Genomic DNA, 27,215 nt, shown 5'->3' on the forward strand with positions numbered 1-27,215 from the left:
CAGATGGGTTGATCCCTGTGGACAGCCAGACATGCCAGCTGAGGCAGGAGTCAGACAGGAATTTTGTGGAAGTAGAGACAAGCTGTGTAAAGGGAGTCATACATAAGAAAAGATTTTTTTAAATGGCTAAGATGATTTGGGTGAGTCACTTTTTGGGCATCCAACTTGGACCATCTTGACGGATTTGATTTTCAGAGGATTACAGTAAAAACTTTGAGCATCACTATGAGCACGGATTTTACTAAAACTTATTTTAATTGCAAATGCAGTAAAACATATTTTTACATTACTTTTCTTGGAAACATTTCCTTGTATAAATGAGAAGAGTGTGTTTTTGTGGTTTCTTGGAAACCCAAGTGCATAGCTTTATTTGTAATTGTCATCTACAGTTAATTATAGCTTGACACACACTATACATAAACAGTGTTACCTGGGGTAAACAGCACAACAGGCAGCATCAGCCTGGGAGCTCTGGCCTCTCCGTTCAGCCCCAGAACAGCAAGGGAGGTGTCCACAAGCACAGAGAGCCAGCAGAGTGTGTGCACCCCAGCCTGCCGTGCCCTCTGCAGGGGCAGCAGCCCAAATGTGCACACTGCCAGGCAGAGATCCCCTCTGCTGCAGGCTCAGGGATGTTCCCTGGGACAGAGGAGGAGCAGGGCACACAGGCAGCACCTCTGCCTCCTTGTCACTGCTTTCTGAGTGCTGGCAGTGGCTGGACAGCTGTGTGAGGACACCCAGGAGCCTTTCTGGTGTGTAGGGATGGGGTCACACTTCCAGCTGAGTACATCCCAGTACATCCCTTCCCTTGCTGGGGCTGGCTCTGAACCTGTGCTGCAAGTTCTCCATGTTACACTGCTTGGAGTGTGTCCTTTTCAAAGGCTCTGACATGTACTTGTCTGCTGGCTTGTGACTAAATAGCTGTTTGTAACAATATTTATTGCAGCATTGCGAGCCGGAGCCTGTTACTGGTGCTTATGGAGCAGGGGATTCAGGATGTCTTGTCTCCCCCTCCTTCCTCCATCCTTCCCACTCCCTCCCCAGCTCTCCCTCTTCCCCTTAAGAAAGTGCCAAACGTGGAATGACAGTGACCAATGCTGACTTAATGTGGATGTTTAATAATGAAAAAAGTGTGTCAGTTCCAGCGCTAGTTACAAATGGCAGGAAGTATATCGGGTGGCAGCCCTGTAATAATTTTACATCCATCATTCCCTCTGATGCCTCGCTGGCTGCCTGATGGATGGGGATAGCAGAGTTAACTCTTAGGAAACCACTGTGATCTGCTGAGCTGAAATGGATTTTGGCCCTGCTCTCCCCTTGGGAAGAAGGGGAATATTAAGAATCTCAAACCTGCAGCTCCTGCTGCCTTTGAGAAATAAAACACTGGAGCTCACTTTACTGAACACATATGGAGCAGCTGTTTTAACACATGACTTTTAAGTTTTTCTTGCAGTAGAGAATTTCGCTTCAATAACTTTTTTTCCTTTCCCTAATGGTTAGATTTGAACCAGAAAGTCAAGAGAAAATTGCAGGAGAGAAGGGCAGGCAGGAGAAGAAAAGAGGAGGGTTGGCACAGCAGACGAGCCCTGGGCTTGCTGCAGACACTGAGAGGCCGTGGGTCAGGCTGGGCTGAGGAAGTTGTGATGATTGAAACTGGGACCTGGGGCAAGCAGGAGAAACCCACTGAAAACTACCCCAGAGGCACAGTGCTAACATCATAAGCCAAATCACTTTGCTGGAGTTGAAACCTGCCCAGGTTAATAATCTCCGTCGTATTTTACTGGAAAATTTTACTTCAGCATTCTCAGGGCTAGCAGAGGCTGTGTCATGCACAGATAGTACACACGTGCACACTTCTCCCTGCAAGTCCAGCAGGCCTGATGGATACACCCTGCAGCCCACTCTGTTCCTCCCTGGCCTGTAAAAGTTCAGCAGAGCTGGTCAGTGGGATGTTCTTGTTCTCTTCTGAGGTGTGGGCAGAGATCCCTGTGCACAGTGTGGGACCAGGCTGTGTCCTGCAGACAGTGACCTGGCACAGCACAGTCAGTGTGCTACCCTCACAGCTGCACATCACCCTCCTCTCTGTCTAGGTTTGTTTCACTGGGGTTCTTTGCCAGCAGAAATCCTTGTGTGGGGATTGCAGTCCTCGTTGTCCGTGCTATCAGCACACAGCACAAAGTTTTCAAAGTGTGTCACAAGTCAAGCAGGTATCATGTCATCACCCATCCATCACCCAGGTGTCAGACTTCCAGACTTCCAGTCAGCAGCCTCAACAGATCATGCATGGTCAGGGAGTCCTGTTCAACAGGGCTGCTGTACCCACTGCCATTTCTCCTGAAACTTTGCACAAATTTAATTTTAAAAACATAGCTCAGGCTTGCACGCTGCAAAGGTCAAAATTGGTTTTGTCCAACACAAAGCAACAAATATTTTGATTTACTTCAGCTGAAAGTTTATCCACTTATTATCTGATCCCCCTTCCTGCCCCTTTTTTTTTTCTTTTTTTTCTCTTTTTTGCCATTTGCTTTGTGGAACTTGTGTATATTTATATTTACAGCCTCTGCATTTAATGGCCACATGCCTTGTTTTCACAGATGGCCAGTGGAAGAACTCCCCTCCCCCTTTTCCTTTAGTGGAGCCTGCCTTTGGTTTTGCTGCCTTTGTCACAGTGCCACAACTCTCAGTTAGCAAGTGCCTACGCATAAGAGGGAGAGATTCTGCAGGGAGGACTTTTCTTATTCCCCCAAAGGTTTTAGCTCTTCATTTTAAATCACTGTTTTTTTTCCCCTCCTGACTGACCATCATTTATTAAATGCTCTGTTTTTCAGAGACAAGCTGTGGGTATTTATGGGTGTCCTCAGTGCCTTGTGGTGGCAGGGATGCATGGGCAGGGTTAGCAAATAAAAACAAAGCTTGCAGAGGGAGGGATGAGTTCTGCCCACAGACGTGAGAGTGTGAAAGTCCAGCTGAGGTTCAGGAGAGCAGCAGCAGAGAGGCAGGGGGAGAACCCTAGGCCCAGGCAGGTGCTGAAGTCCAAATGGGAATTCAGGCTCTGTTCACTCCAAGGGGCAGAGATTGGGAACATTCACAGCCCAGTGTGGCTCAGGGAGGACTGCAGCTGTTTGTGCTCTTGTGGAAGTTTTATGAAACCCAATAAAGATGGATCAGCTTCCTCCTGAAAGCAAAACCATACAAGTGATGTGGAGTTCTTGTTACGACTTTGGAGCTTCTGGAGTCCTTGGGTTTAAGTTCTAAGCTGTGCCCCACAGCCATGAGATCTTATTACTTCCTGAGATGTTTTATTATTTTTATGTGATCACATGTCTCAAGTAAATGAGTCTTTCAGCTCATTTGTGGACTCAGCATCAGTTCAGTGCCTCTCTCCAGTGTAGTAGAGGCTGGGGCTGATTCCTCTATGAGTTGTGTCCATTTGGGCTCCTGAGGGGTCAGCCTGACCTGCTCAGCAGGGCTGGAAGAAGAGTAAGCAAAGGTACAACAGCCTTCATACCTTGAATACCTTCATAATTCGAATTCCTTCTAGGGAAAAATGGGATAAAGGTATTCTGTAATGGCTGTATTGCTGCTGTGCAGTTGAGTCACCCATTGTTGATTAAACAATTGCCAGGAAAGCAGAGACTGTGTTCTTGCTCTCTCTTTGCATGCATGCAGACCCTCCTTCCCAGGAAATCCTGTGTGGGTTGTGATTTTCCTCTTGTTTCATTTGTAGTGTGCCACCCCTCTCCCCCAGTGGATGTTTCCTTTCCAGGCAGATCAGCTGTACCAGCTTTCTGGCTCGCTGGGAAGTCCCTGATTAAAATTTCCATGGCACATTTCGTCCAGAGACCTCAGAACTCCTCACAGTGGTGGGAAAGCATCACTGTCTCCATCCTGTGGAGCTGAGGAAATTAAGGTGCAGTGACTGAACAATTCACAGAGAGTTACAGGCCATGTCAGCCCAAGGAGCAGTCTGGATGAGAAACTGGGTCATGGAACTCTTAACCTATTTGCAGTCAGCAGATTACAGCTGCATCTGCTTGAGGTCAGTGCCTCTGCCCATGCTCTAACAACTTTCCTGAGAATGGAGCAGCATCTCATCGTGCTGCTTTCATTTTCTTTTCCTTTTTATTCCTTCTTCAAAATGGGCTGGGCCAGTCCTATGTGCATTTTCATGTGAAAGCCCTGACTTGGTCTGTCTCTCAAGAGAGCGTAACAAGGGAAAAGCAGGACCTCAGTGTCCTCTAGAATTGCTGCTTCCCATCCATTTGTTTTCAGGCCAAATAATACACTTTATGAATGAAGTCATTCTTTCATTCTTTCTCAAAGAAAGAATTAATAAAAGAAAAAGGGAAAAAAAAAAAAAAGAAAAAACCAAAACACAAAAAACACCCACCTTAGGGGCCTGACCCTTGCAGATTTTCCTCTTTTTATTTCAGTGGACTCTGTCATGCCTTCAGTGCTTTTAAAGATACTGACTTGAGGACCTTTAGAAACTGAAGCCCTGTATCCACAATACACAGCAAAGAAAAATGAGTGTTCAAGTTTCAGCAAATTCTCTCTGTGAATTGGGGACTGTTCCTGAGAGAACAGTAATTAAATGTCCAGGTCTTCATGGTCATCCTGACCTTTTCCCTCTCACTCCTCATGAGGAACCTCTCTGCTGAGTCTGTGTGACACTCCCTGTAGATTGCAAGGCAGGGGCAGTGATTTCTAGGCAGCATTGAGGCAGTATGGGTTTTACCTAGTACTGCAAACCAAAAGGAATGGTTCCTTTACTGACTGATGTAGCCCCAGCTTAGACTGCATGTCAGAATTCTGAAAGAAGTACCATAAAATCAGGAAAAGCCACAAATAAAAGAGTGTTCTTTTATTTTCTTGTTTCTAGTGCTTTTAGAATCTGTGGGTGGATTATTCCATGAAAAATAGAGATCTCGGATAAGCAAGATTGAAAGAGCTGAGGGGGTGGTAAATGCATTGTTTCTTCATACTCAACTTTGATGCAACAACAAAAAATCTCCCAAATGATAACTTGCTGTGACATTATAAATAATCTTTCATCTTCTTTGGTGGTCCACAGAGTTTATATAATTGGAAGGCTAAACCCCTTCTTTGTTGTTTCTTGCTTTTTCATTAGTACAGTAGAAGACTATAAAATTGTGCAGCCAGAAGGGGTTTAACAATTACTGAGTCAACATTTGAAAGTCTCACTCTATTTTATCATTTATGCATGTGCTTTTTATGAGTTTTACAGCCCTGCAGGCGTTGCTTAAGCAAGGTCCATTGCAGTGGTGGATCTATAACTGCTTTATTTTTATTTTGCTTTCCTTGGTACCATGTGCCATCAGCAAGAGTCACAATTCCACACTCATAAAGAAATTACAAGCTTGAGATGGTAATTTTTTTGGAAGATTCAGGAGTGCTAATTTCAGTTACTGAAATGTTTATCAGCCTTACTAAGGAGCCTTTGGCAAATCCCATAACGTGTGACTCAGTTTCCCTTCTGGTAAGCAGTTAATAATCCTGCCTTTCTTTGTGAAATATTGTGGGTAGTTCAGTGATGAGTGGAGAACACTTGGGCAAGATGACAGAGAAAAACCCAAATCCAAGTCATAGATCCCTGTGAAAACAGCAGGAATTCTCTTCCAGTAACGGGATCTGGGCATCACAAGGCTTGGCTGGGACACAGACCGTGTGCACAGTACCTGTTTGGAGTACCATGGCAGTGATGTGCAGGAGCCGAGTCTGGAATGCAAATAATCCATCATGTGCAAACCCCCAGGCACAGCTCTCGCTGCTGCCAGTTGTTCCCCCGAGTTCTCCCAGCTCTCCACCATCCTTCATGCCTGCCTGCCTCATGTTTTCCACACTTGCTGAGGCTCTGGGTGAAAGTTCTAGCCTATTCTGATGTTTGTTATCACAAGAGGCAGAGGGGTTGTACAGAAAAATTACCTTTACAAAGTCTTCATTCCTGTTAGATGGAGCACAGGACTCTTCACCTTCTTGGAGAGCTGAGGAAAATACCACAGGGCTGAATGGATAACACCTGGTGCCACCAGCTTGTCTAATAATTCAGTGTGGTTTTCTGTTATAAAGTGGACTTTTATTGTGTAATCATAGCCCAAAACTTTAGGATCTGGTGCATATTGAGCAGGGTATGTGTTGGAGGGGTTGGTGTTTACAGGGCAAGGAGATGTGCCTCAGTAGCACAAACCACATCAGATGCTGTCACAGGTCCTGCTCATCAATCTACCTCCTCAAAACTGAAATCTATTTGAACATACCACCTTTAGCATTGAGATATGGGAAATAGCTGGACAAACTGTAGTTGAAGGAAAGAAGTGAGACACACAAAAGGACAGTAGCAGGCAACCATCTGTTTCATTTTGATTTATGGACACTGAGCAAAGGTAGCAGGCTGTGTCTGTCTGTGTGTGTGGAATTCCTAGGTGCAAGAGATGTTCAGCAAGTTTCTCCTTGCTGTCCCTAGGTAACTGTGTTTGGCTCTCTCCACCTTTTTTTGGTTTTTTTGCCTAGCCCTTCAGTCCCTTGGGATATGAAAAGCAGGAAGGTGAAGCCATGGTCCTGAACACTCGTCTGGAATTGGCTGTTTCTCTGCAGGCATCGGAGAGGAGAAGCGTGCCTGTCAGGGAGAGCAGGTTTGGGGTGAGGGGAGCAGCACAGGGGAGCGTGCCCTGCTCCAGTGGAAGTGCAAACCTGGACTGTGCCGTGGGAAATGGCTCCTGCCAGAGCGCACAGGGGTTGCCAGGCAGGAGGATGGCTCCAGAGGGGAGCTGGGAGCCAGGCAGTGCCCAGGAAGGACCAGGCTGTGCCCAGCAGGGATCAGGCCATGCCCAGCAGGGATCAGGCCGTGCCAGGCTGCCCAGGGCTCTGGAAGAGCCTGCAGTCCCTCTGGGATGCCAGGTGCGATGGTCCCAGTGCCCCCTGAGCAGTGCTGGGAGCAGCAGGGAGGGCAGGAGGCAAACCCAGCAGGATGTTTGCGTTTCTCAGACCTTCCAAGGGCTTGCTTCACTTCCATGGAGTACTGGGAGGAGTTCTGGCAAGCAGCATCAGGCTGTTCTACATATGTTTTGACTCTTCTTGTTTTATGTTTCTTGTATGAAAGAGACTGCAACCAAGTTCTTGTCATTTTTAGATCAGTGTTTTGTTAAACTACGACAGCTATCCATGACAGAGAGCCAACTAACTTTTGCAGCTGACCACAAAACTGAGTCTGACTTGTGGTGCTTAGTCATTTCTTGTAATTTTTTTTACATGACATACTCCATGTGTGTATGTGTTTTTGTTCTTTTAAATATAATTAGAGCATTTCTAGGAGTTGTGGTACAAATTAGTTTTCTCTGGCAGGTTAATTTCTTTGATTAATAAAGTTTTAGAAACTTCTCATCACATTGTGGCTGTTGATGAAACCTCTCTGGTTACACTTTGAACAATTGGGCTATTTTGAGATTGAATGGTCTCTACAGTATTATCTTCTCTGGTTTACCCATTAAAATTTTTAATGATCCAGTCAACAGAGCTCTTGCTCCCCCTTCAGAGAGCCCCTCCTACAAGCAAATAGAAATTATGATTAGGAAGCCCATCATAAAAAATAAAATACTTAAAAAATGTCTTTCAGCCTTCTGAGGTCTGATAGAAAACTCAGAAATTTGGAGTCCCTTCATGTTTAGCAAGAGATGGCTATGTTTCTTCTCTGGAAGGACAGGAGTGCTCCTTGCTGTTTGTTTTTGCTGCTTTATGCTGTCTCATTTTAGAATTGCTTGTCTCACAAGCAATTCTTCACAACTCTTTCCTGGGTTTGGACCAACCTTGCCTGTTGTTCCCAGCAATATTAGATCTAGGCTGCAGTAGATGCCACCTGGCATTTTTCATAGGGTAAATAGCATTTCCTGCCTGAAAGAAAGGGATGGTCTGCTGGGCCCAAGATGCTTAAACCCACCTGAGGCACTGGCTGGGGCCTCACCTTGCTGCTGTTGGAGCAGCTAATCCAGCACAGCAGAGTGGTGGCAGCTTTGGGAACGTGTAATTTGGTTTTGAGTTATGACAATGGTGACACATAGATCCTGGTTTTGTATGAACTTCAGATTGTTGTGGATTTCTTGTCTGAAGTTATGATGTAGATGTCCTTGTCTGTTGTGGGTTGGGGGGGTGCAGTTGTTTGATCTTTGATGTCCTTTCCCACCCAAACCATTCTGTGATTCTGTGAGGGGAGGCTGGGAAGCAATGTCAGCAGGTTGCCAGTTAATGTGGGGTCAGAGAAGAAAAAATTCTTCTCCTTTGTTTCTTTGGAGGTTCCATAAATACTTGTGCATAAACAGAAAGACTCTGTAAAAAAGGTAAATAGGTACTTCCATCAAATGAAAAGCAGTAACTCACCACCTGAATGCTCTCCAGCAAATCCACATGGGATTGCTGCTTGGCCCCTTTCAGACATTTAGTGATTGTGAAAGTGTTGCTCTGTGTCAGGATTGGGGAAAATCAGCTGCTGTGTGTTTATGGGAAGAGCACAGGACAGGAAATCACAATGCTGCTGACCTATGGTCAGACTTCTGCATCCTGCCAGGGTGCTCTGATCTCTTTCTGCTCTCCTAATACTGTTTTGTTCAGGGGTTTGAGGGGGGCAGTTGGGTTTGGGGTTTTTTTAATGGCTTGAAATGGAAGATACCTTAAAGATCATTGACCTCCAAACCCCCTGCCATGGGCAGGGACACCTTCCACTGGACCAGGTTGCTCAGAGCCCCATCCAGACTGGCCTTGAGCAATTCCAGGAATGGGGTGTCCATAACTGCTAACTCTGGGCAGCCTGATCTAGAGCCTCACCACCCTCAGAGCAAAGAATTTGTCCCTGACATCTAATCTAAACCTGGTAAATTGTCTCTCTCCATCTGTCTCCTCAGCTCCCCTCAGGTCCTGCAAGCCACAACTAGATCACCCTAAAACCTTCTCTTTTCCAGGCTGAGCAACCCCAACTCTCATAGCCTTTCCTCCTAGGAGATGTGCTGGTGCAGAGGCTCAGGCAAGCCTGAGCCTGATTGCAATATCTGCAATCAATTTGGAAGAAATACAAAGTAAACTTAGTCCTGACTTTTTGCCTTCTGACAGGCTGCTTTGGAAATGAGAGCTGAGTTTAAAAGGCTGGATCAAAGAGTTTGGCGAAGCTAAATGCCTGAATAGTTCAGGTGCTTATTGGAAGCTTCTCCAAGCGTTCTGGATCTGCTGTGCCTGGTAGTGTTATGGAAACCCTTTTGCTTGGGATAGGCTGAGCCTGCTGCATGAGCTTTTCCTGCAAAAACCAAGAGGAGAACTCCTCTTGCATGCTTTCCACAGAGAAGTGTCAGGGTGTAGACAAAGCCCCAGGAGTGTGAAAGGGATTCGTGGTGAAAATGAATGTGAGGAATAGGAAAGTTAACTTCATGTTCCCTAAACTCTGTGAAAATACAAAGTTGAACAGATTAGCCTTGTTTCTAACTCTTCCTGAGAAAATCTTTATGCAGTGACTTACATGAATCTGAACCATTCTTTGAATTGCAGATGCAGGGACATCACTTTGCAGGAAGCATTTCTGTATTCACATTGTTCTCTTTTCTGTTTTCCTATGTAACACATCCCAGTGACATTATTAGGCTACATGAAACAGTTGCCATGTGGAAACTGAAAGTTTTTTTTTCTTAGTTTATTGATCTTTTACAGCCAACAGGAGTAGAATAGAGCAAGGAAACAGAAATCTTTCCTTTCAGGAAGAAGCTCAAAAGAATTTTTTCAACTGGAACCACTTCATTATCATGCCACATCATTTCATTTTCTTAGCTTTGCAAAAGGCACAGTGCCTGAGATTTTGAAATGTTAGTATTGCTTCCCTAAAAGACTTATTTTTAAACATATGATTGTCAGGAAGAAAGAATGCTCAGGAGCAGAAGTCATTGGGAAAACAAAAACAGTTGGAAAATGGAACACCTTTGTGTTTGTAAAGTCAAGCAATTCAGGGGGAAGCGAGGTGTTTTGAAGAGGACATTGGAATTAATTGCCCTAGCTTGTTGTTCTGGCAGTCTTTAGACACTGCTGCAGCCTGACAGATTAATTGGCAGCACACAGCAGCCTGTTGCAATCCAGGGTTCACAGTTAGTTCTGACCAGATGAGTGATGGACGGGGTGTTAGTAGGGTTGGACAAAACAGTCTGGACAAGAACACAAACTGCTGCCCAGGGATCATGCTTAATTCAGGCTGAACCTTTCCCAAGGCCTGAGTAAGTTTGAACTGTAGGGTGTTTTTTCTTTCCCTATGGGCTGCTTCCTAAAATACTGCCTTTTAAAAAAGAAACAGAGCAAAGCCATCCATGTCTCTGCACTTGGATTGCAGGCTAGAAATAGAGTGCTACAGTAAATGCATTGCAAAAGAGCATGTGTCACCTAAACTTCAGGCCAGCTTTGCAGTCCCAGGAACACAGAGAGCTGAAGTATTCTTCAGATGTGCGGCCAGTTTTATCATCCTAACCAAGCCAGTCTTTTCAACACTACAGAGTTTGCTTATCACCAGCTAATGAGCAAGTTTTGAAAAGGACTTTATGGCAGAGTCTGTAACCCTGTCTCTTCCAGAAGAAGCATAGTTATTTATTCTTGAATACATGGCTCAGTAAACTCATGTGAATAGTTATCTGGATTCCCTGTAAATCTCCTAAATAACATATAAACTTTGGAGTTACAATATTTAATTATTTTCCTGATCCAAATCCTGTCATCTTGCCCATATAGGACAAAACAACACTGGAGACCCTGACCCAGCAGCTGGCAGTAAAACAGAGTGAAGATGGGAAGTTCAGCCACGCAATGATGGATTTCAACATGAGTGGAGATTCTGACGGTCAGTACAAATGGCTTTTCCTGATTTCCAGGTTTGTGTGTGTGTCAGTGGGATCTGAGGGAGAATCCAAGTGCTTTGGAAGCCCATGAGAAATATGAGCTGTTAGCAATAAGTGGCTATGAAACAAGGCAGGAGGAAGTGATTCGTCGTGGGATGTTTTAAGTCTGGAGATGATTTTTAACCTTCCCTCTGTCCACTGAAGATCTCAAGATGGGACCAAAAATGTATTTTTGATAATAAAAGGGACTAAAGGAGGCAAATATATGTAGGGTAAGTGAGATCACACAGGGAAGCCATGAAGTGTAGACCTGATCCTCCATAAGTGCTGTGTGCTCTGCATCTGTGGGGGCTTTACTGGTTTGATGCAGCAAGCACAATGTTTTTTTGTTTCAATACGCTATCGCATATATTGTTAAGGAGATGTAGGCAAAAAACAGGCAAGTATGGAAATATTCATTTGCTAGTTAGAGAATTGCTTGAGAAGAAATGCCCAGTGTTGTCATCTATCACACCCTATCTGTCATGGGAAAGTGGAAGAAAGGTGACATAATATGACCAGCATTCTGTAAGCAAGAAAGGATGGAAATAAAAAGTAATTCTGCATTGATAAGTATATATATTTGGTTTATGTAATTAAGCAGTAAAAGATGGCTTTGAAAAGCTGTGTAATACTTGGTATTTAAAAGCAATCAAAACTCCTTATCAGGCCTATACTGTGTGATACTGAATTAATAGAATAACTGAACCAGGCCATACACAATGCACTAACCATTAACCTGTTGTGAATGCTGACTCTTGGAGCGTGCAGCAGCTGGCCTGGGTACTGCTGGCAGAGGCAGCTGCTGCTGCACCACGAGCTGGAACCATTTTGCCGTTGCCTTGCAGGAAGCGCGGGGGTTTCGGAGTCGCGGATTTACCGGGAGTCGCGAGGGCGCGGCAGCAACGAGCCGCACATCAAGCGCCCCATGAACGCCTTCATGGTGTGGGCCAAGGACGAGCGCAGGAAGATCCTGCAGGCCTTCCCTGACATGCACAACTCCAACATCAGCAAGATTCTAGGTAAGAGAGAGCTGGAGAAGATTCTGACCGAGTTTAGCGGAGCGCTTGACAGAGCAGAATTGCTTCTTTCTCTCTTGTTCTTTAGTCATTGCACCAAAAGTAGTGACAGGAGTTTCCCCTGTGCTGCCCAGCAGTGTGTATTAACCACAGCCTGAAATATTCTTTGTAATTATTGAGATGGTAGTGGCAGTTTTGCCATGCACATGTAGTAGCCTGTAGTTCCCAGGTTTTCCTTTTTAGACATGAGGGTTACGTTTCTCCTTTTCCAGAGAGCAGTAACTTCACCAGACTGCCAAAGCTTCTCCAACAGGATGAACAGTGGCTTGGCCAGTTCTTCTGTCAGTTCTCTCTGGTCCTGCAGATGCATCTCAGCAGGCCCCACAGACTTGTGCACATTCAGGTTCTTGAACCTGATCTCCTACACTTGGAGGTTCTTCATTCTTCCATGTATTGAAAAGAACTTTTTAAAAACCCTGATTTCCATATTGTCTGCTCTTCACCTCCTGATTAATATTTATAATGAGCATCATCTACTGAATCTCATGCCAAACTCTTCCAACTTGTCACTGTTTGATCAGATTCTCAGGACTGTGTTCTGTCCAAGGTTTCTCCTCTGTGTTGTGCTGGATGGTGCAGTAGGTGACTAGTGAGGCTCAATGAGGCCAGTAATTACTTCTCAGCAGAAAAAATATATATCTGTGACCAAATTAGAGATACTGTATTTTTTACCAATAAAAACAGCTACAGGACCTAAGCATCCCTCAAAGCAGTGGCTAAGCAGGGAAGGTGTTTACCTGTGCTGCAGATCTCACTGGTTTTGCAGGCTGCTCAAGAGATGCAGCGCAGTTCTAATGGCAGCAGGGCTGGTAAATATGCCAGGTTTAGACTGGTCAGAGGTTGGAGGCTTACCTTGATTAGAGTGGTATTATGAAAACTTAGCAGGGGGCAAGTGGGAACGAGATAAATTGGTTGGAGAAGCAAAATGTATTGCCACGGATGGCAGATGTGATGATATTAACCCATGATTTAAAGGGTGGTACGAGATGATTAGATTAGTTATGGGAACAGGATTAGAAGGCTAAATTGGTTATGTTGATGGCAATAGAGCCTTATACTGGTTAGAAGTGATTATACTGGTCAGAGGTGTATGATGTGATTAGCCGGAGGACAGGGCAGTAATAGTTTTGGTCTGTTTCTAAATTGAGAGTAGACCTGGTTAAACCTGTTTTGAAGTAATCAGCTTCAGAAATCTACAAGATCATTCTGAATGGCCCTTTTCATATAGAAAGTACAAAGAGAGCTTGATGTTTTCCCTCTTAACTGATTGTTTTGGATAACAACCTCCGACAGCACGCTGCTAATTCATTCTGCTTAAAACAGGCGCTTGAGCTGGGCTGACATTTTACGCAGTCTCTGGGGATCCTGGTTGACATTTTAAAGGGCTTCTAAGCATTTTATAATACCCTAAAATCTGGTTTTAATAAGCCATTCTGCTGAAATTGTTAACATAAGGAATCACCTTTTACTATTTGGCGCTAGATCAGGGAGATATGGAGACATCTTTTTCTGATTAGATATACAGTAGTTGGAGTAAAATGTGCAAATTCATTACAGATCCTGTTGAGGTGACAGACAGTATAGCTGACTCCAAACTCTCTGTTTTGCTGCCAGATATGGGGAAAAGCAAGGTCTGAGACAGTGAAAGATGATGTTTCTATTTCTTTACAGCATCACATTTGATTTTTTTTCTCATTCTACGTGTGCAATAGAGAGGGATGTCCTGGCATCTTCCTTCTTGACAGAAACATTACAAAGTTCTTCCCTCAGCTGCAAAAGGCCACTCTTTTGAAGTCAGCAGGGAGCTGTCTGTTAACTGGCACAGGGTGACCAATTAGAAGCTCACAGTTCAACCAGGTATTAAGGTGTCCTTATTAGAAAGCCACAATTTTTCCTTCCCATTTTCCCAGCAGCACTGCTACACACTGAGGTCACAGAGCTTGTCACTCAGAGTAACTTAGATAGAGTTCTCACCAATTGAGGGTCATTTTTATAGCAAAATGAGAGGAGGTGCCCTTCCCAGCACTAGAATTCTCTAGGGATTATGTTTGACACTGTGGTATTATGTTTTGAGCATAAAAATTAGATACACGGATTTGTCACTAAATTCATCTGTGCATACGTTTGTCATCCATCTGTTCATTGCAACTTAAACTTGTGGATAATGGTTTTTTTAGTAAATTGTTAAAAAAGTGCTAAAATGGGACTGCTGGACCCTGTCAATTTAATAATGCATTGTTTAGATATTTTGGTAAATATTTTAATTAATTTCACTGAGAAAAAAAGATTTTAGGAAAAAATGAAGTTAATTACTAGCTTCAGAAATTCTCTTGGAATGTATACTTGTGTTTATACAAATGTGTACACATACCTATACATTATACAAGTGTTTGTCTATGTGAGAATGTTTTTTAAACATAAAATCAGCCTGATTCAGGTACTCAGATTGAAAAATGTCAGTCTAATGCACTGAAAGTTAGAGAATATTGCAAACAGCTGAAAATTCTTGTCAGAGAAAGTTGGCTTAAAATCATCAGTGAGCAGAGCTCTGAACCTTGCACGTGTGTGCCTGGAGCACAAGTGCCTGGGCATGGGTGAGGGCATCTCTCTTCTGCCCTGGACTCCAAGGTTTGCCCTCTCCAGATGTGCTCCTGGTCACACACAGCTGTGTGGGCACAGCTCTGACTGCCCCAGCTCAGCGAGGGGCAGGGGCTGATCTTGGTGCTGCAAAGTCTTTGAATTTTCTTTTTTTTCCTAAATACTTCAGCCACCACATCAGGGGGAATTGTGCTGGAATCCTGCCCGTGGTTTTGCCTGCATCCAGGGAGGGGCATGGGCTCTGGTTACATAGTCAAGGAGGAAAGCCCTGCATGCTTGACCCACTCAAAGCTTCCAGCACAGATGTGAGCAGGGAGCTCACTCAACACTGCAAATCTTCCCATAAAAATAAAGGTTTCTCACATTTCTACAATCATACCTTGTTTGGGCTTGGGTTTGGCACTGTGCATAGCTGCCCATGCCTGCCTGTGTGTGTGTTTGCAGACACATAAAACAATGACAAATAAAGCTATTTATTTGGGAACTATTACAGGGATATTTTGTCCAAATATAAGGTATTTTTAAAAAGTTCTAATATGTTGATTGATGGTACTCATTCATAGCTTACCCTGTGGGTGGAAATTCCAAGATCAGAGTTACATGCCCTTCAAAATTTCAAAATTTCAGATCACGATGGTTCAGATAATTGATAGGATTATGTAAATTACTAAGAAGATAAGTGAAAATGATCAAATGTAAAGAGCAATGGTTGATCATCAGAAAATATGCCCTTTTAAAAAATTCATTTTGACAGCATTGTTTGTTTAATTATGTATGATACTTCAAAACATACTAGTAAAGTATATTTACTATATTTTGTAAAAACAATGAAGTCGTAGTAAGAGGAAGCATCACTGCAGAAGGCAGCTATTAAAAATTTGCTGGGAAGAGAGGTGAAACTACCTGGATTTTTGTTGTATTTGAGTGTGCAGGCTCGGGAAGAAAAAATACAATGAATGACATTTATGTATCAATACTGTATGTGTACCTGTATGTACAGATATTATGCATCAAAATTTCACATTCTATGGCCCTGATCCTGCAGAGGCTTGCCCTGTTCTCGTGCCTTTACCCACTACTTCTTGTCACCTGGTAGGGTAGGAATCTGCCTGCCCAGGTCTGACTGCAGGTTTGCAGCAAGGGAAATGGCACAGCAGAAGAGAAACTGTGCTGGAACAGAGCATTTTCATGGTAATTTTGTGAGATCTGAACTTAATTTCTACCTTCCTGTACATCTGTCTGTCTCAAAATATGTGTGAGTCCTTGCACTGCAGATCCCTTCACAGCATATAGAGCAAATGTCAAGATTTGTGTAAAGACCAAGCTTGTCAACTTTTCACACAAAACACCTCATGCAGCACCTGGAGAAGGGGCTGGGCTGTTTCCCTGGGCTGTTGGGACTTCAGCAGGTCTGTGATTAGACAGCTCTGGATTTAGGCTAACTCTTAGGGTTTTCTTTGCTGAAACACCAGTGTGTCAGTGCCTACATGCAGAATTTGAAAGCACCCCCACATCTGGGCATCTTCCAGAGCTCATCTGCTTTACTGTGTATTCTCAACGTTGTTCAGCCCAGGCCCAGCCTGTGTCTCCCTCTTAGGCAGCATCACTTGGTGTGCATTCTTGTGACAGTCACTGTGTCATTCATCCCCAAGTCCAGGAGGAATGCCAGTGTCACTTTTCCAGCCACTCTCTTTGCCAGGAAAAGCTGGGAATCATTTCTGTGCAGGAGACCAAGCTGCTGAGCAGGATTCTGGCCCCAGGGGTGCTGCCCTGTGTATCCCAGAGGCCTGGCAGCAGTCCCCAGGCACAGACACTCCTTCTGTGTGGCATTAGAGGGCACGTGCAGGGGTTTCAGTCCAGGCCCTAAAAGCCATCTAGCCAGGCAGTTACGGTGCTGGGCCTAAGCTAAAATCAGTGTCATTAAACTCCTGCCCACTCTGGGACTAGCTGGGGGATCTCTGCGTGCTGTATGCTGTAAACAGGATGAAAAATGATGGGTTTGACTTCAAAGCAGTGTTTGCTGAGAAAGGCATGCCCACTGCCCCTTCTTGGGACAAAGACATCGCTGTTTGAACATTGCTTATCTCTGGATGTGAGGTCAGCTGGTACCAGCTCTTCTCTCTGGAAGCCCAGACTGCATAATGGAATAAAGATCCAAAGAGTAATGGGGAAAATGGTGTCAATAATCAGAAGGGGCCTTTCTAGAGGGAATGAAAGTGTTTTCTTTCCTGGGGAAAGGATAACTGTGCTCCCTCTTCTGCAAGTGGGATAAGACCAGCCTGAGGAATAGCATGAGGTGACCATAAAAAATGAGGAACAAGAGGAAGTCAAGTATGACATATGGCATTATGAACCCATTAAATTGAGAAACTATTCAAACATTTTTCCAGTGGGAAACTTAACTATTTCCCAATAAAGTTTTCTTTCTAGGCCACAGGTTTCACAGCTTGAACTATTCCTGTTATTTGAAATGTATCTTACCCTGAAGCACTTCTATATTTAATGGAAAAATAAAATGGGGCAACTGATTCAAGAACTTTTACTTTCTGCTCCCATATTGTATCCTTTAAGAAATATGAGTTTATAACTTTCAGCAGGCAGTTAAAAACAATTTTGAAGTCTTTACTATATCCCTATCTCAGATATCCACGTTGGCATAGTCAGAAAACAGGGCTGGCAGCAGTGAAGCCATAGTGCAGCTCCTGGGAGAAAAGTGCCAGTAGCCCAGTGCTTTTCCCTTCATGACGCAGTAAATTCTTTAGGTTGGGGCTGGCAGTGTTTCCCAGCACTCGGTCTTGGAGTTAAAACCCCCCTGACACATATGGGATTGTTTATAGCTTTTAGAGGCATTGCTTTAGGGTCTTTGCAGGCTCCTGTACCTGACTGCAGAGCATTTACATTCAGCTCCTCTCCTGACCACCAGCTTGGGAGCCAGGAAGACCCAGGGTTTGTCAGGAAGGATTAGGCTGTGGGCTTGTGCATATCCAGATCTGATGCCTTGATCCAGCCGTGGATCACAGACAGCAGCACATGGAGTGGAGCCTCCCACAAGCAGGAGCTGTGAACAGGCACGTGGCTACAGCAGAGCAGACTGTGTGTGCATCCCTCCAAAACACACTGCCTTGTTTCCTGGAACAGAGTGTCAGAGGTTGTCAGGATCGTGGTTTTACTGCCCACCTGAAAGGCTTTGGAAGGTAGATAAATTTCAGTAACATATTGAGTCAGAATTTCCAGTGTCACCTCTCTCTGCATCTTGGCCATTCCCAGGAGGTTTATGAGTCAAATACAAGCAAGACCAGAACCCTGTCTAGAAGCTCTGACAGATTCCCAGCCCAAAGCCAAATGGCCTTAGGTGTCTTCTTCTGGGTGACCTACTTGTTTCCCTGCCTTGCGGCGTTTGAGGATGAGTAGCCTCTCATCTCTTTTTTTCTCTCTTTTTTAATTTTTGGTGACAGGATCTCGCTGGAAAGCTATGACAAACCTAGAGAAGCAGCCATACTATGAGGAGCAGGCCCGGCTCAGCAAGCAGCACCTGGAGAAGTACCCAGACTACAAGTACAAGCCCAGGCCGAAGCGCACGTGCCTCGTGGACGGCAAGAAGCTGCGCATCGGCGAGTACAAGGCCATCATGCGCAACCGGCGCCAGGAGATGAGGCAGTACTTCAACGTCGGGTAACGCACCTTCCATGCACTCATTCCATCCCAAAACTAGCAACAGTCAGGGGGAATTCTTAATTCTTAATCATAGTTGACTAGCGAGAATGTTAGATGTTGCTAACAGAAAATGGGAGCTGTACTTCGTAGCAAGGTGATCCAGGAGGAGGTTGGGCAGTTTCAGGAACCTTTTTGTTGGCTCTGTTTTGCACTCATCTTAACACCTCAGCCAACTGTCTCATTTTCACTCTGATCATGAGAAAAAAAAAAGTTTTAAGATTTTCTAATGAAACTTCTTTCTAATGAAACTTCTTTCTAATGAAACTTATTTCTAATGAAATAAGTCTGCTAGTAAAGCCTTACAACTGTTACAAGGCCTCAGAGAGAGCACCTGAAGGAATCCATGGTAGTGCCTCTGGATCCAAAAGCCAAAAAAAGAAGTCTGCATTCGGTAGGATCTGTGGCAAGTGGTCTGCAAAAGGACTGCTGAGCACACTGAGCTTGAGCTGAAATAGGAACATGGCTCAGTTGATTGATGCCAGGCTCTATTCATATCTTGTCTGCATTGTTCATTTGTCCTTCCAGGGAGTGTCTTAGAGTCCAGCGAGTTAAATGCTTTCTGTTGAGCAGAAATTTTAAGACTAGTTCTGATAAACAGCTAACAGATCAGTTTGATATGATTAGAATAAAATATGCCCAGAAGACTAGCATATATTTTCCTTCTGCAGATATTCCTTGGTGTTAGTTACAGCAGATCAAAAAGAATCTGAAGTAATCAAATATTCCACAATAGTTCTGTATTCACATGACAAAATTAAAAGCTACCCAGAGATCCTAAAAAAAAGCAAAACCAGCAACAAGAGCGACCCTCTGAAATAATGGAATTTGTGTCCTGTTTCATCTGAGTTTGGAATCCTTTTGGTATTAACTGGGTTGCCCATCTCTTTAGTTGATGGCTGGAAGTAGCAGTAAAGGAGAGAACATCTATCCAGTGGCTGTTAAGTGTCAGCAGACTGTGTTTTAAACAGCTACAGTGCGCATTGTTAGAATAAGCCGCTCAGCAGAGAAATTTGAGCTGCTTAACCCGGTGGTGCTGGCAGGTCCAGTGATCCCAGTGGTAAGCACTGAAACAAACACAGGGAAGTCAGCCAACATTCGGCATCAAGAGATTAAAAAAGAGGAGGGGGCCTTATGGAAAAAGAATAGGTGGCAACAGAGCCCCCAAAACGCTGCTTATCTGGTTAGCATGCATGCCTCATCACAGGGAAAAAAATTAACCTTGTAACATTCTGCCTACAGAAATTCAGCTTTCCAAACAGGGCTGACATTGAAATCAAGACATTTCTGGAGGTAATTTGCACTGGGGCAGGACCCAGGGTGACACCTCTCTGGCAGCAGCTGACGGAGTGGCCCGTGGCTGCAGTCAGCAGTCACAGCACTACACTGCATTCCTGGTCTAGGTTCTTCCCAGTGGGAAGGACTGGGTATTTTTTAGTGTTCCCTATTTCAGTGTCCTCATCTCCAGCGGTAGCGTGTCAGGCATGGCCTGCTGAGAGCCCTAATACATTAGTACCTGAGGACTGCTGCAAGATCCTCTAGGCTGGACATCCCACAGAGGTGGAAAAATACTATTCTTAAATTATTCAATATTTGAAAAGCACTCTGAAAAGCACCATTTAAGTGCAAAGTGTTCCTATTGTTAAATATTAAAACCAGTTTAAGTGTGCTGAATCTTGTTGCAGAGATGCTGACTCCAGAAAACAAAAGCCTTCCTACTGAATTAAGAATAAAATGCAAATTAGATCTGCTCCCTACTTTAAGAGCTGCATCTTCAGCTGAGACAACTTGGGTTGTTTCAGAAACGTGGAAATAAGGGCTCTGTGGAGGGAGGCCTTGCTTGGATGGCAGGCAGGAAGTATCTGAAAATGCAGCAAGCAATTCCGAGCAAATATAAAGCTGCTTGGCAGAGGAAAGTCTTTCAGGATCACTGTACTGTGTGAGGCTTACTGTGCAGCCAGGGCACAGGCAGGCAGGGGAACAGGGAAGGGTTTCATTCTTAATTAAGAATGTTCATCTCAAGAGACTCTGCCCTGTCTCCTGTGGCAAGGCTTTTCAGTGCAGATGGACACACCGCTGATGACATTACAATGTGCAGCATGTACTGAGCAGAATTACTGCAATGGAATTACTTCATGCAGGAAGGCAACAAAAGGAGCATGAATTTTAAACCTCTGGGCTTGTCGGGACTCTGAAGCTTCTCAGGGAAACAAACACTGGTATAACACAGCTAGTGTTCTTGATGCAAAGGGAATTTCTGTGCCCTGGAATAATTCTTCTTTCATTACTGCAGACAGGATTCCGAGGCTTAGACGCTGTGTAAAGGCATCCTGTAGGAGATTTTCTCAAATGCTCATGTTGTTTCCTTGCTTTTTATTTATTTTTCAATCGTGCCCGCTTCCATTTTAAGTCTGCCTTTTCCCAATTTTACCCACCTTCCTTCAGAGAATCTGCTTTTCACAAGGGCAGTGGAAACTCACCTTCCAGTGGGAGGCCTTTAGTGATCCTTGCTGTAAACTCACCTTGGCTCCAGAAAGCCCACTGTTCCTCTCCCTGGTAATGGGCAGGTCCTTGAAGGAATGTGGAGTAAGGATTGTCTCTGCTTTCTCCTCACCCAGAGGCATTTTCCTGCAGCACCTTCCCCTTCCTGTGCAGTCTGCCTAGACCTTGCTGCCTCTCTCCTACTGGCAGTGTATGTCTACTAACTGGGACTCATGTTCACTCCTGATAGCAGGTTGGATTTTTTAAAAGGAAGCTTTTCAAAATATGCAGGTTTAAAGGTGGACCACAGCTGGCAAGCATGTTTATTTTTGGGTGGCACCAAGCTGATGGAAACAAAGACATTTCCCCCACAAGCAGGCCAGCTGAAGCCGTGTAGCTCAGGCGCAGCTAGAGGGGTTTCCTTCCCATGGAATTGATTGGGGTTAGTTTGTGAGCATCGCTCGGTGAGTTCCCAGTGCTGGAGCAGGGACTCCTGTGCTGCTGAGCCCTCCCCGCTGGGGCTCCCTGCAGCATCCCAACCCTGCACTCTCTCCTGGCAGGCAACAGGCGCAGCTGCCGCTGGCCACGGCGGGCGTGGTGTACCCGGGAGCCATCGCCATGGCGGGCATGCCCTCGCCGCACCTGCCCTCGGAGCACTCGAGCGTGTCCAGCAGCCCCGAGCCCGGCCTGCCCGGCCTGCCGGGCGCCTTCGGGCCCAAGGGCGACGAGCCCCACGTCAAGGAGGAGCTGCAGCCCGACGAGGCCAACGGCGACGTCTACGACGACTACGACGAGGAGGAGGAGGACCCCGATGCAGACTATGGCAGTGACAGTGAAAACCACATGGCGGGCCAGGCCAACTGATGGGGCCCCGCCGCCCGCAGGACTTCAAGGAGGAAAGGAAAACAAAAGTCAATAAAGCCCCGTCTGGTTTATCCTTGCCAGTGGCCAAGCACATTAACTTTCTCATACACTGACTGTTACTTTAACTGTTAGTCTTAACTAGTTGGGACATCAGCTGACTAATAGACATCAGCCTGCATCAGAAGGAAAAAGGCTCAGAAGAAAGGAAACAAGGACAACGACAACAACAACAGAATGATATAAGCTATGGGTAAAATAATGCCAGTAATTCAGCTGCTATACCCAAGCACTGAAGTCTTACCCGTTGACCTTTTATTATTATTATTTTTTTTTCAAATAAACTTTATGGCTGTTTGTTCTACAATGTTCTAGAAATTCTCACTCAGGTACACAGTGCCAACAAGTGGCTTGTGAATGTGTTTTGTTGTTTTGTGCTACAGTTTAAAGAGAAATAATTTTTTTTTTTGGTAATGCACCTGACAGGAAAAAAAAAAGATAAAATTCCTTTTAACCCCCTCTGTCTCCTCCTCCTCCTCTTCTTCCTCTTCCTCCTCCTTCTCCTCCTCCTCCCTGTCAAATCTGGGTCAGAAGTGTGTGTGTGTGCGTGCCTGTGCGCGTGGCTGGCAAGGAAGGAAGTGGGGAGTCTTTCTGTTAACCCCAACAAGCATTTCCTTTCAAGAGAGGACTTCTCTTCATCAGTTGCACACCATACTGAGTCTTTGAGCAAGTGCCAAATTTGTACTAAAGCGCTGAAGTAGTCCAATTTGCTTTTCTTAGGTTGGTCTCTTCTTGTTTTGTTTTTCTTTGTTTTTTCATTTGCTTCTTGCTCTGTCTGAAGTTAGGACAGTGTTATATCTTAGACAATCCCTTGAAGAACCTGATATACCAGCAGCTGGTGAGATTAGACATATATTTTTGCTTTTGCTTTTGCTTTTTAAAGGAAACTGTAGGTGCTGTTCTCAGGTGAAAAAAAAAAAGAGAGAGAGACATAAGAAATTTAGAGAAAAAATATTTTATGGTCTTGGATTTTCATGTGTGCGTGTTTATGGTACTAATAAGAATAATCTTGGACTATCGTGAGCAAAAAGCATGTTCCAGAATCAAGTCCTGCACCCTCCAAGCAACTTGGTCTATAAGAAACCTTTACTTTTTAGTTTGCACTTCAAGTGGCAGCATAAACAACATAAAAGGCTTGTCCAAAATGTGGTTTGTTCTGCACGGGACACAGCAGCTGGAAATGTTACCAGGTGCTGAGCATAATTAAGTTACCACCAAGCGGGCCCAGTTCTGATGAACTCGTCCCTTCAGGGTGGTTGAGTACTTATTTCTGAATCAAAAGGCAATTTTTTTTTTCACTGACTTCTTTCTCTCCTGTGCACTAGCTGAAATTCTTCTTTTACTTGTGGGATGTTTGTGTGGGAAGGAAGGCTGATAACTGTGAGGAGATTTCTGTATTCCAAGGGGGGTTACAAGAACTCAGACCAATGCAGTGCTGAGTTCCCCTCGCTGCTGCCTCTCACAGCTGAAAAATCATTCTCTGCGCTCAGCATTTGCAGTCTTGTCGTGGAGCAGTCCCACTGCTTGGGCAGATCTGCCTTCCTTGGGCAGCCACAGGATCAGGAAGGTGTCTGGGAGCTGCTCTGTGCCCAGGAAGGGAAGGGAAGGTCTCGGCATCGTGCTGAGGCAGAAACCTTCCTCCTAATTCTTTCTTCAGCTGAGGATGCCAGCTCTGGGTTGCTTCCTGGTAAATTCCTACTCCCAGAGGGAGCTGCACTGCTGGTGTTATCCCCTGTAACCTATAAAATTAGCCCCACACACCTTGGTGGCAGCGAGATCCCAGCCCAGGACATGCTCAGCACTGTTTGGCAGCCCTGACTTTGCAAGCAGTCCCTCAGTCAGGCAAGTTCAGCCCTTGGTGCCAGGTGCAGGACGATGAACAGGACAGGTAGGAGGAGGGAATGCTTTTCTTTGCCTCTGGAAATCCCACTTGAAGTGTAACTTGGGCTCTGCAGACCTCGTGCAAAGCAAAAAGCAAATGCCATTGAGCACTTAGGACAATACTCCCATGTTTGGGTATGTGACAGTTGCACCCTGCTACATCTCTTTTCTTTCTCTCTGTTTCCCCCGTTTTGATTTCCACCTCTGCTTTGAAACATTCTTTTCTATTTTCTCTCTCTCAGAAGATTTGCTCTGAAATTATGCTTGGAGTAGCTGATCATATCCTCCGTGTCAGAGAGGGTTCTTTTCTGTTTGTATTTTATGACTGTGTTGGGGTTTGTTTTTTTCAGTTGAACTGCCTCTTCTTGCTAGTGTTGAATGGTAATTATAATAATAATAATAATGGTCAGCTGTTCCCAGATTAGTAAATTATGTATAATTTATTTACACCCTCCCCCCCTTTTTAACTTTATTTTATTCTGTTCTAATTTGGCAGTGCAGCAAATGAAGCTGTTAGGCTATTTAAAATGGATACCCCTCCCCACCTTACCTTTTTATATATATATAAATATATATATATATACATATGAAAACAAATTGCTTCTTCTTCTGCTCTCACCATTTCTCTTTCTTTTATTTTAATTTTGGCCCCAGCCATGTCAACTTCTGATGTTTATTATGATGGAGTGAATTAATGGGAGTGTTGTTTTCAATCTTAATTAACTTCTGCTCTCTCATCACTCATTTTAGTTATTTAATTACACCAGTCATCTAGAGCCAATTTTTTTGAAGCACTCTGTTTGGATAAGAAGGAAAAAAAAAAATAGACAATTGTTTTTATATCATTATTATGTACAATGTGAAAACAGATATTTGCTCCTTTTTATTTTATTTTTTTAAAACTTTTAAATTTGTTCCCTGTCTTTGTGAACAAATTACTTCTGACTCTTGTGGGTTCACCTCACATTTGCTGGATGCTTGATTTCCACCGCAGTTGAGAGACCCTCTGGTTTAATTTAACTTCAGGCCGCCAGGATACTTTGTTTTAGCTCCAGGTAGGTGCCTGGCCGTCAGCTGGGGTTGGAGCAAGCCTTGGGCTGGCCAGGCTCAGGGGGAAGGGGCCCCTGGGCTTCAGTGGGACCAACTTCTGGCCCTGAATTCCCTGGGAGAGGCTGGGGGCAGCCAGGGATGGGCAGTGCCTGCTGTCCCCAGCCTGGTGTCCCCATTCTGGGGTCCCTGGCACAGAGGGCAGTGCCTGCTGTCCCCAGCCTGGTGTCCCCAGCCTGGGGTCCCTGGCACAGAGGGCAGTGCCCCTAGAGCCCCCAGCTGTCCCCCTGCCCCAGCCAGGGCAGGCTGTTCATGCTCGTTCCCTCCGAGGCTGTGCCCACCTGCCCTGCCCTGGGGCTGGGGGAAGGGGCTGCTGTAGCACACTGTCCCCCTCCTCCACCTTTGGCATGTTGAAACCCATGTTAGAATTGTTAAAAAAAAAGAGGCCAAAAGATGAAGACATAAATGAATGGCTCTGGGGTTCCAAACCAGCAAAGTGCTTAACACCCATGCTAGTGTTTTCTGAGGTCCAAGGATGAGCACCCACATGTCCTTCAGCAGTAGAAGACCATATTTGAAAACAGGATACTGTTGTCCCTCTTGATTTTCTGGGGGAAAAAAATACCTAAAAAACAAAAAAGCAAAATATGCATTTATGAAAATTATCTTCCTGTCTTTTTTCTTTTTTTTTTTTTTTTTTTTTTTTTACTGGGCTCTATGCCCTGGAGCACGTAGAAAAACCAGGTTAGAAGAGATTAGGATTTATTACCCTAGAAGCTCATTGAGGCCCTAGTGCCAGGGTGGGCTCTGTTCCCTCTTCCCTGGGAGCTGCCTGGGGTGCAAGGCCACCTCCTCCTGGATGGGGGAAGCCACCATGCATCTTGGGAGCTTGAGAAAGAACATCCAGCAGTGGGGAAAAGGGGAAAAGAAAGGAAAAAACTGAGGCACTTGCTTCTAAGCTCAATTAAATAACACAGAGTATATCCTTTTTTCCATTTATTCATGCCTTATATTAGTAAAATAGGATTTTTAAGTGCATTTAACATCTTTATCTAACCGTTCCGCTATATTAATCAGGCCCCCAGAAAAGAACACTAGCTATTATTATAGCATTTAATTAGTTTTGTAACCAAATCCTCTTATTATGAATGCACATGGAAGAAATTCTTTCTTCGAAGACATTATTTCAAAGATTTGGTTACTGCAGTAGACTGTCTTTAATTAAATCATTTTTTAGAAAGTAAATTGTCTTTAACCTTTTTACAGCACATTTTCAGAGCTTTTTCTTTTTAATCCAAAGAGATGAGCTGTTATTGTCCCCGAAGAAGCCTCTGACATCACATTTGTACCATCAGAAATAATTACACTCGGTGGAAATGTAGGTCTTCCTGAGCAAGAACTCGTCTGCTGCGAGGAGAGGCAGCTGCACGGCGTCCGGGACGTGCGGGGCCCGCGCTGTGGGATGGGAGCTTCCCGTGCCTGACCACTGCTGGGTACAACCGTCCCTTCCATTTTGCAAATAACTCTGTCATTCACTCGGTGTGGATTCAAGTGTATCCTCAATTCACAGGGCATGGGCTGTCTGTTTAGCTTGGTTTATATTTACATTTTTTCGACTTTATCTTAACTTGTCAGTTTCCCAGATTGAAGAACGTGTCAAGTTCGTTTTTTCTACTGACTGATTTCTCTACTCCCCAGTGTTTTTTGTCACTGGTTTGCTGAAACAGTATTTATATAGCTCCATTGGCTCTAAAGCTCTTACTCCTTCTAACGTTTTGGATTTTACAAGTGAAATGAAAATAGAAAAGAAATAGAGACAATCAAATGCCTGGAGCTTAAAACAAAGTATGTGCAACCTACCATCTCACTTGAAATTTAATAAAAGAAATAATTATGTAAATATAACATAGAGTTATAGATTTATATTTTGTTCATAACACATAGTGTAATATAAGTTGTATATTTTCATGTTTTGGTTTTATGTTATCATTCATGCCACAATAAATGAAAAAAAACAGGAGTTGATGTACTCTTTAAAAAAAATACGATGTGGATTGCCACCATCCTGGGTTTTTTGGTTTTGGTTTTTGGGTTTTTTGTTTCTTTTGCATTCCCCTTTTTCAGTATTACTGCCCTGCAAGGCACCAATAAAACAGCAAATGTGTTCTTTACCTATCCTGTGGTCTGTTTCCCACTTCTTACAGCAAAGGGCAAAGACAACCAAACAGCTGAAAATGAGATTTAGATTCAGCTCCCCACTCTGCTCCGAGATTCAAGGTTTTCATCAAGCCACAGCCACAAAAATCACCCCTGGCCTTAGAGCAGAGGGAGGAGCAGGTCCTGGGCAGGGTGGCCAGGGCAGTGTGCAGCACCAGGCAGGGCTTGGCCATGGCCCTGCCCAGGCTGGGCTCTCCCTGAGCCTGCTGTGCTCAGGGAATACCCAATTATAAGCACAGTGACACCGAGCTACGGAAAAAATAGCTCAGCTCCGAGTTAGTCAGAATGTCCCAACATGCTGCCTAAACAGTTCATGGAGTTTTGACAGCAGCATATGGCACCAAGTGGGATGAAATGAATTTGTACCTGGTTT

General features: G+C 44.5%; 1 protein-coding gene across 10 annotated transcripts in view; it reads left to right on the top strand.

Moving 5' to 3' along the window:
* SOX5 (SRY-box transcription factor 5) overlaps positions 1–26,800 on the top strand; it is a 276,165-nt gene extending 249,365 nt beyond the window's left edge. For all 10 annotated transcript variants that reach the window (XM_064421478.1, XM_064421482.1, XM_064421474.1 and 7 more), the window contains 4 exons: positions 10,762–10,870; positions 11,756–11,929; positions 18,040–18,256; positions 21,337–26,800. In XM_064421478.1, the coding sequence (XP_064277548.1) occupies positions 10,762–10,870; positions 11,756–11,929; positions 18,040–18,256; positions 21,337–21,640 (804 nt within the window). In that variant the 3' untranslated portion in view covers positions 21,641–26,800. The remainder of the gene's footprint in view (positions 1–10,761; positions 10,871–11,755; positions 11,930–18,039; positions 18,257–21,336) is intronic.
* The last annotated feature ends 415 nt before the right edge of the window (positions 26,801–27,215 follow it).

Source organism: Passer domesticus, chromosome 5, assembly GCF_036417665.1.
Source record: "Passer domesticus isolate bPasDom1 chromosome 5, bPasDom1.hap1, whole genome shotgun sequence".
NCBI lineage: Eukaryota > Metazoa > Chordata > Aves > Passeriformes > Passeridae > Passer > Passer domesticus.